The sequence below is a fragment of the Pinus tabuliformis genome, chromosome 8 (genome assembly GCF_031772625.1).
Source record: "Pinus tabuliformis cultivar Carrire ecotype Pingquan chromosome 8, CPIR1, whole genome shotgun sequence".
In the NCBI taxonomy this organism is placed as follows: domain Eukaryota; kingdom Viridiplantae; phylum Streptophyta; class Pinopsida; order Pinales; family Pinaceae; genus Pinus; species Pinus tabuliformis.
The window spans coordinates 1352391990-1352401838 of record NC_142294.1 but is presented as its reverse complement, the minus strand read 5'-3'; the positions used below and the strand labels follow the sequence as shown (position 1 = coordinate 1352401838).

At 43.5% G+C, this 9849-nt stretch overlaps 1 protein-coding gene across 1 annotated transcript; it reads left to right on the top strand.

Moving 5' to 3' along the window:
• Positions 1-8053: 8053 nt before the first annotated feature.
• LOC149240511 (uncharacterized) lies at positions 8054-9034 on the top strand. The gene has a single exon (XM_089370198.1). It carries the CDS (start codon positions 8054-8056, stop codon positions 9032-9034), a length of 981 nt encoding a protein of 326 aa, XP_089226324.1.
• Positions 9035-9849: the final 815 nt, after the last annotated feature.

Here is a 9849-nt window from a genome sequence, read left to right as displayed (position 1 = left end):
ACAAGTGAGGTTGGACACAAAGCTAAATACCTGGTATTGTCATGAAGCAGTAGAGGCTGAGGTGTTTTGTTCATTGGTAGACTTGGTTATTAATTACATAGTTGATTGGGAGTTGAAAATGACAGGAGGGAGAAAAAAATATTTTGTTTAACCTTTTCTCTACGAGCAAGAAAATGGTCTAGCTGATAGTTATATATGAAAGGGAGATGATGTGACAAGTTGATGACATATACTGTAACGTGGGAGGATGAGGTGGCAGGGTGAGATGTTAGACAAGCTTGACTAACTCGCTCACTTGACAAGTTCACCTGGAAGTCAAGAGGAACATGTAGCACATATTGGAAGCATTTCCACAAAAACATTTATCTCTTTGTACCACCCTTTACTAGGGGTTTCTGAAAAAAGGACTAGGGTGGCACAATATATCATGGTCATTGATTGCTTGATCAGTGGAATTATAATCCCTCTTGCACCTTCCCTCCATTTTTTAAATATTGTGCATCTTAGTCAAGCATAATCACATGGGATGTGATGGCTAGAGATATTTGCACGATCTGTTGTTGGATTTTCACAGTGATTAACCTTTTAACTTAATTAGCACGAGCCACATACCTTTGGATTATCCCTTAGACTCGAAAGGTTAGGGTAATAATAATACAACATTGCTCTTAACCTTTCTACAAAAACTCATCCATCATTCTTTTTTGTTTTTACTTTTCATATATATATTTTTATTTTATGGAAATTTTGGAACAACCAAACCTAAGGTACATAATTGGATCCATATGACAATAGTGTTTTGAAACAAAACAATAAAAATAATAGATCAATGCCTTATCCATTGGCAAGCAGTCACAATTTAGATAAAATTTCCAGAAAAGTAAAGCACATCGATACTTACAATGGGCTCATTGGTACTTACAATGGAATGAGTTGTTGACTTTAATGTTCAAAGCAATGTTTGAGATACTACCCATTGACAAGTAGTTGCAATAGCCCACCATCAAGGTTCTCCAAGAGGAATGTGTTCTTCCCTTGGACTCCAGCTATTTTGAATGGTCCAAACCATAAACAATCAAATGTTCCATACTTTCCTTTGTCTTCTCGCCTTACATCCCATCTGAGTACGAGGTCCCCTGGTTGTAACACCCTGTCTATAGCTTTCTTGTCAAAAACAACTTTAATCTTCTCTTGGTATATGATTAGATTTTGTGCCACTTATTCTATGTTCTCGTTTTACTCCACTAATTGATTAATTCTCCTAGTCATTGGGTTTGATTCTTCCCCAACATCTTGAATTAATTTAGCTATAGGTATAGCTAGTAGGTTAGGAAATATAGTTGTTATCCTATATACCAATTCAAAAGAAGATTTACCAGTGGATCTCTTGGTTGTTAGTCTATTTCCCAAAAGGAAAATTTCAGCTAAGAACCCAATTCCTTTTGTTATAAGCAATGATCTTTTTGAGAATTCTAACCATACTTTTATTGGAAGACTCAACCAATCCATTTCCTTGAGGATAATAAGTAGTTGAATGGATAAGTGTGATATTATACCTTTGGTAGAAATCAATAAGATTTACATACTTAAACGCCTGGGATTATCAATTTTTATCTTCTTTGGACAAAAAAATCTTGTAAGTATTTTTTCTTCAATAAATTTGATCAGCACATAATCAATTTTTGTCCAAGTTGGGATAGCTTCCACCCATTTTGAAAAATAGTCTATGACGGCCAAAATCCACTTTTGTTTCCTATTAGTTTTTGTAGCATCAGAGGTGTTCTAATCTCGAAACTTTGTGGAGAGACTAAAGAACAAGAGTTCTCCATAACCCAAATATTGTTTTCATAAATTCCACCTAGAAGTGTCTCAGTTAACTTATTATCCTAATTTTAAATATTTCCTAAGTCTAAACTTAAGAAAAGTGGTTAATTGGTCTATAATAATTGAGATAAGGTGTGAATCATCTAGAAACTCACACAGATAGACTCTCATAGGATATTATCCCTTTATTATGTTTTAATCTTGTTCGTTGGAGGTCAAATAGAAGATTGTAAGAAGAAGTCAATGGGTAGATGGAGAACACACACATTTGAGATCGATTTCCTTAGAGAATTTGATTTTCCAAAGAGTAGTAGCAATTGCCAGAAGAGTTCGAGCAAGAGAAGGAAGAAAATACAAAGAGTGACAGGGACAGTGAAGCTGGAGGAATATTTGTAGATCCAGTGAGTACTTTGCAGAGAGGCCAAGATTTTCTCAAGGAGGCTGCACAAAAGCCTCAAAGGGCAGTTCGATTTTGCTAAGGTGAAGCTAGTTTTCATTTCGTGAGATTGGAAAGTATTTTCAGAGTGTTAGAGAGACAATTTCCTAGTCAGCAGCAGGTAAGACAACTTGATTTGTAGAAGTTTCGAGCTGAAGTATTTGAGGCACTGCATAGAGGTGACACAGGGCCTGCACAAAGCAGAGTGGACAACTTTCTTTTGAGAGGCATTCAAGTGCCAAGATTGCTCAGAGTGAGGGTAATTTCCATCAAATAATACTTGTCAGTATTTTCTCTCCAGGATTGCTAGCTTTTGGCATCTAGATTGTACTTAGATAATTTTAGTACTGCATAATATTAAAAACCCTTAGCTATGACACCAATTTTCCCAAGTTAGGTTTTTCCGAGGACTTTCATCCAAAAATAAGTGTTTCCAATTTTTGTGTGTGTGTGCCAATATTTCTCAGTTCCGAGTGATTTCATTTTTCATAGTATTTTTTGAAGATTGTAGTGTGTTTATTTTGATGATTTTGTAGCAATAACTGCTAATTTAATTCACGGTTAGAAGAAATAATACCATTTTCTGAACATTTTTATAATTCAAACTGCATGGTAATACACGAATTTGATTTTATGCTCTCAGGCGATGGAGCGCAGGGGTATCGAATGCGAGGGATATGGCTAGCTAGGGTTTGATACTTTTTGCAGTTTTTCTGAGCCTGCGAGATTTCCTTGACCTGCTTCCACCGGGCGCACCTGCCCCTTTCTTTTGGCGGACGATCTCGTTTCGTTGCTACAGGCCCCTGACACCTGCTCTCTGATCTTCTGTCACTCTGGAACCTGCTGTTCTCATGGAAGAACAAGAAGCTGTCGATTACTCTGCTGATCCTCTGGAAGGCGTATCTATCTGGCGTACCCCATCTGTTTCACGAGGTATGTATAGCCAGCTCAAAAATCCGGCTTCTTATTCTATTGGGGATCCGTCGCTCTCTTGTCCGGCGACTCTTCCGATCCATACACCTTCCTGGCATGACCTCTCTTCTCCGGCGACCCTCGGATCTACGGTGGATTGCGCTCCCCCTTTCCCCCCTCCTCCTTCCTTCTCTGCTTCAGTTCCGGGGCTCTCTCGTACTGTACCGCCTCCCATCAACACTTTCTCCGTTTCTCTGTCTTCAGATCCCCTCCATGGCGGTCACCCTTGTAATCCTTCTCCCTCAGAACCGATATGCACCTCCGGCGGTTTCGCTATCCCCTCATCCTCCTCTGTCCCTCCTCCTGTTTCAGGAGCCTCCCCGCCACCGTATCGAGCTCGGAGTTCATCCCTGGCTCCAGACCCTAAAAGGAAAACCAGATGTTTTAAGTCCAAAGCAGAAGATGTCTTTCTCAGACTTGAGGAGGATGTCCAGTGGGGTGATATAATGGATCAATCTGACAAAGTCTTGGTGGGCCGAATCAGGGGTCGAAAATACTCAGCTTCTCGATTGAAGGCCTGGACTTCTGATATTTGGGGACACCATCTGAGGGATCCTCCCTTAGTACAGATTTTAGTAAGAGGATGGTTTGCTTCAAAATTTGTTCATGCCGACCACACTGACTGGGTCTTATCCGCTCATTGACATTTTCAACATGCTCCAGTTCTCCTTAAACGATGGACTCCCATGTTTGACCCTGAATCTGAGCTGATCGGCATTGGGCCTATATGGGTTCGGCTCCCAAGCCTCCCTATACAGTATTGGTCTGAAGACATCTTCAGAAGAATTGGGAATGCTTTGGGCACTTTCTTGGATTATGATCGATCCTTCCTCCATTCAGGTGTGATGACTTATGCTCGTCTTCTCATCAACCTGGACACCAGGGGTGGCCTACAAGAACACCTTACTATACACTGGCGGGACTTGGTGCGTAAACAAATTATCGATTACGAAGGGATCCCGTATAGATGTCGCAGATGTCACCAAGTTGGACATCTATACCGGGATTGTCCTCTCCTTCTCAAGGGTAAGAAGAGATCTCAGGATGTGACTACTGAACTCCCCCCTCATTTTCCTGGTCAGCGAGAGTCAGAGGGGCCTTCATCGGAGCATAACCAGGCCACTGATGTTACACTTGACCCTCTGGGCTGCACTATTGATCCCTCTCCTTGTACAATGTCAGACCAAGCGCACGACGTCCCTTATCAGATGGGCGATGGATCATCGGTCCCTCATACCTCCTCCCCTCCGGTACATTCGACATATCCTTCTGTTGTTACTGTTCCTCATCTGAACCCTTGCCCTTCCGGACCTGATCCTCTCTCGGGGGTTCCCCCTCCATCCCTCATATGCTCCATTCCACCACCTGCTCCCGCCATACCCCCGTGTTCGCCCTCCTTGATCACTTCATCCATATCAGCCTCCCTTGCTCCATCCCCCCCTACTTCCCCTCGATATGCCCTCAGATCCAAATCTAAAGACAGAGGTTGCGATGCTTTCAGCCTTGACATTATATCAGCTCCTATTCCTCATAAGCAATCTCGTGGTCGACCATCTCGTATTACAAAAGCCAGACACACTGCTGACACTGAAGTTGCCATTGGGCGACAACAAACCATCCCCTGGGCCCTTAGAGCGAAGCAAGGCCCTGCCCCTCTTCCCTCATGAAGGTACTCTCATTCAACTGCAGGGGGTTTGCTAGTTCCCCCAAAAAATTAGCTCTCAGGAGATTGCTCACCATATCACAACCAGACATCATACTACTTCAAGAGACCCTCTGTCCTGCAGACACCCTACTCCAGTCCTTCAAATCTTGGATGCCTTACTGGACATTTCATGCTATTGACGCATCAGGGAGATCGGGTGGATTAGCTATTAGGATCCTCAACAAAGCAGTCAAGATCCGTAACATTTGGGGCGGCAGGGGCTTCATAGGCCTGGACGGCTATGTTCTCTCCATGGAAATAAACCTACGTATCGTCAACGTCTATGGTCCATGTACTAGCAGGGCTCCCTTCTGGAGTGCGCTACTTGAATCTGATCTATTGAAGGAGGACAATATTATGATCGGTGGCGACTTAAACTTCACATTGGGTCTGTGTGAGTCATGGGGTCACTCTGCCCTGACAGACCCTTTCTCGGACACCATATCCAACCTGTTGGAGGAGCATCATTGGGTAGACATACCCTCTGCCAGACTACAGCACACCTGGACGAACAACAGAAGTGGAAATCAGAGCTTGGCTAGAAGATTAGACAGGTTTCTGCTTAAAGAATCCCTCTATAACCATCTCCCTCGCACAAGGCAATGGTTGGCTCCGGCGGCATCTCGGATCATCGCCCTATCTTCCTGGAGACAGCCGACTTCTACGACAAGATCAAGAGCCCTTTTAAATTCAATTCTACATGGTTAAAGGATCCCTCCTATATTCACCTAGTCACCGAATATTGGCAGAACAATCCAATTCGAGAACATGAGGATCTTTCGGCTGGGTTCGTGAGGAAACTAGCTGATCTAAAGCGCTTATCCAAACATTGGGCACACCAAAAGCGAGTCCGGGATGATCACACATTAAAAGAGGCTGAGAAAGCCATTGCAGCATATGAGACCTCTTCTGACGGCATCTTCTCTACCGCAGGGAGCAAAGAACAGTTCAACTCCCTCATTGCCGAGCGCACACAGATTCTGAAAAACAGAGAGGAAAGCTGGCGGCTACGCAGCAGGGCCATATGGCTTAATGAGGGAGATGCTAACACTACTTTCTATCACAAGTTCGCCAATGGTCGAAAAGCTATCAATTCTATTTGGGAGCTAAGGGATGAACAAAATCGGTCAATTACATCACAGAGGAACCTGGCCAGTTTAGCGATCGATCACTTCAAAGGCATTTATAATGCCCCCAGAGAGGCAAACATCCTGGAGATTATGAGAGTGGCAGAGCATTTTCCCAGATTCATCCTTCAAGATGAAACAGAGGATCTCACAAAGGCAGTCACCATGGAGGAGCTAGAATCCACCATTAAGTGGTTCAAGAAGGATAGAAGCCCTGGTCCGGATGGTTGGACCATCGAATTCTACATCGCATTCCTTGATCTGCTGGGCAATGATCTCCTCAATATTATTGAGCAAAGCAGAAGAAATGGCAGAATATCATCCGCTATTAAATCCACCTTCATCACTCTCATCCCGAAAGCCAATCTCCCGTCATCCTACAATGACTTCCGCCCCATCTCCCTCTGCAACTGCCTATACAAAATCATCGCTAAAATCATCGCCAATCGTCTTAAGCCCATTTTATCTCACCACATATCCCCTGAACAATTCGCTTTCCTCCATCATCGGCAGATTCATGAGGCCATCGCCACCCCACAAGAGCTCCTTCATACTCTCCATACCAAAAAACAAAAGCGCCTGATTTTAAAGGTTGACCTGTCAAAAGCTTTCGATAGAGCCAACTGGCTCTACATCAAGCTTCTCCTAACTCATCTAGGCTTTCCCTATAGCTACACTAAATGGATAATGAGCTGCATCTCTGATGTACCCTACAGCATACTTCTTAATGGTGAAGCCACATCCTTCTTTACCTCTGAACGAGGGCTCAGGCAAGGATGCCCATTATCTCCACTTCTATTCCTCCTTATCATGGAAGGATTGAGTCGGCTTATCATATCTGCCCGAGACAGGAATCAACTCAATGGCATCAACATCTCTGAGAATTTTCATCTTACACACCTCTTGTTTGTTGATGACATACTCATCTTTCTTAATGGTTGCACAGGTGACACCACTACTCTCCAGAACATATTTGCTCTCTTTCAACAGGCCACAGGCATGCAGATCAATGAAAGCAAATCTACAATCACGGTTGTAGGCTGCTCTCAACATGAATGTACTTTTGCTCTACAGCGCTTCCCCTTCATCTCTTTATCATTAGCTGACGGCATCAAATACCTGGGGTACAGATTAAAACCTCTTGGCTATCGGATTGCAGATTGGTCTTGGTTAATAGCAAAGGTGGAGAAAAGACTGCAGGTTTGGTATCACCGATATCTTTCCAGAGCCGGTAGATTGACTCTTATAAAAGCAGTCATTGAGGCCACTCCAGTATACTGGATGACCTTGGCATGGATACCTCGGGGCATCCTGAACAGATTACAAGCCATATGTGCCAAATTTTTATGGAATGGGCATCACACAGGGAAGCAATTTGCCTGGGTGAATTGGGCTACCATAGCAAAACCCAAGCGATGGGGCGGATGGGGCATCAAAAACCTCGACTACTTTGCCAAGGCGCTGGCTGCCAAACTTGGGTGGTGCCTCTTGACCACAGATAGCCTATGGGCTCGAGTCGCACAGGTTAAATATATCAAGCCAATGCACCTTATGGACTGGTTACGCCTACAACACAACCCTGGCCGAAACATTTCAAATATCTGGAAAGCTGTCCTCCAATCGTTGCCGCTATTGAGGGAAGGAATCACCTGGCGCATCAAAGAGGGAAACTGTGTTAGGATTGGAGTGGATCCGTGGGTCAGGTGCGGTAATTCGCACAGGTTACCTGATGAGTTAATAGCGCACCTCCATGCCAAAGGCATCTCACATATCAAGCAAATCGGAGACAGGGCGAACACCACCTTTCTGCATCAAGCGTGGGCATCCCCCCGTACCATAGAGTTACCTGAACAATGGCATCAAGTATGGCGGGATTATACCGATGCTCTATCGCAGGCCCACATATGACTCACCGAAGGCCCCGATGACATAATCTGGGCAATCGCACCCCATGGTAACTATTCGCCCAGGTTGGGATATATTACTCTTATGGAGCCATATAAGCCCACGGTTATTCTCCCTGTCTGGAAAGAGCTCTGGAAACTGGACGCTGCCCCCCGAACTCGACTCCTTATGTGGAACATCTTAGCTGATAAAATACCAACAGGTACCAACCTCATGAAACGTACATTCCACGGCCCGTTCAGATGTCACTTGTGCTGTTCAGGTGAGGAAAGCACAACGCATTTGTTCCTCTTTTGTCAGGTCACTATAGCATTTTGGCAAAGCATCGTTTCACATTATCCATCCCTCAAGGTCTGGCAGGGACAGAATCTCATGGAAACATGGAGCGAATGGTGCCGATCTCACACAGGCAAATCCGTCAACATGCCCTTACTTGTTTGCTGGGCAATATGGATTGCCCGAAACCAGGTTATTTTTCAGAACAAGGAGCCACATTGGCCTGTCATACTGAGCCACACCATTGCTGATTTTGAATTACTTCCTACAGTTGTACCAAAAAATACCACGCGCACCTACAGACATATTAACCTGGATAAATCGATGCCTTGGGCTTTTTTCGACGGCTCTGCCCAAGAAATAGGTTGTGGTGGAGGAGCGCTCCTATATCTCAGCGATACCCATTTCTATAAAATTCAGATTAATCTGGGTCATGGTACCAACAATTTTGCTGAATTATGTACAGCAAAGCATATCATCCACTTTGCCATACAGAAACATTGCAGCCATCTTCAGTTATTCGGAGATTCACAAATTGTATGCAATTGGTTGAACGATACAACACACTGCCATTCTTACTCTCTGAGCCACATTCTCCAAGAGACAAAAAGGCTGATTGCATCACTTGAATCCTTCAACTGCAGCCACATATACAGGGAACAGAACACTGTGGCGGACCAGCTATCCAAAGCAGCAGCACAAATTCAAAGGGATGGCTGGCTAATCCAAGAGGAGATTGATGGATCATCCCATCAATACTACCACAGACCATTTCACGATATACCTTAGGACTGGGCTTGGTCCCACATATAACCAATGTTTTTTTGTAGTTTACTTGACCATCTGTTTTATTTTATGTATAACATCTATGTAGCTGAACCAGCAACTGCTGGGCTCTCTGCGCAGAGCCGGAATGTGAGAGGTTATTTCAGGCATATTTCAGCATTAGCTGTTAGGACTCCCTATCAGAAGACATGATAACGAGGCTCCTACAGGATGGTTACCGTCCCACAATCATGAATGCAACTGCTTCTGTAAAATGTAATTTCTCCATTAATAGAAGTTACGATTTTTTCCTTATGGGAAAAAAAATACCATTTTCTGCAATATAATTTCAGTGGTGAAATTTTCACATGGTATCAGAGTGAGATTGATTAGGTATGAAAATAAGAAACGTAAGGTAAAAATCATTTAGATTCAGAGGGAGTTTGGCAACGCAATTTCATGATTTACGTAGAATTCGGCTTAATAGTTCAAATTGTTGGGTAGAGGGTTCAATTTTTCCAGTGCAGGTGGCATGAAAATTGTTAGACACCTAATCCTCTATGGGTTAGTGTGGAAGCCAAATAGAATAAGGAAGTCCAAGAGACCTTGGGATGTGGAACCCAACGATCACACAATGTACTATAAATGTATATCATTTTTTAATAATAAATGTACTCTCCTATTTATCTTTCCTATTCTGTTGCTGCCATGTGTGTGTTTAACATGGTATCAGAGCAGGCGATCTCCTACCCTGCTTAAGTATGAGCCACATGTTTATGTGAGCTTATTGTTCTGTGGCCTTTCTATACATGTCAGTCTTGTACCTCTGTTCTAGACTG

Bases quoted from the DNA above. Each gene is read 5' to 3' on its own strand.
- LOC149240511 (XM_089370198.1), top strand. From the start codon at position 8,054: ATGGAGCCATATAAGCCCACGGTTATTCTCCCTGTCTGGAAAGAGCTC.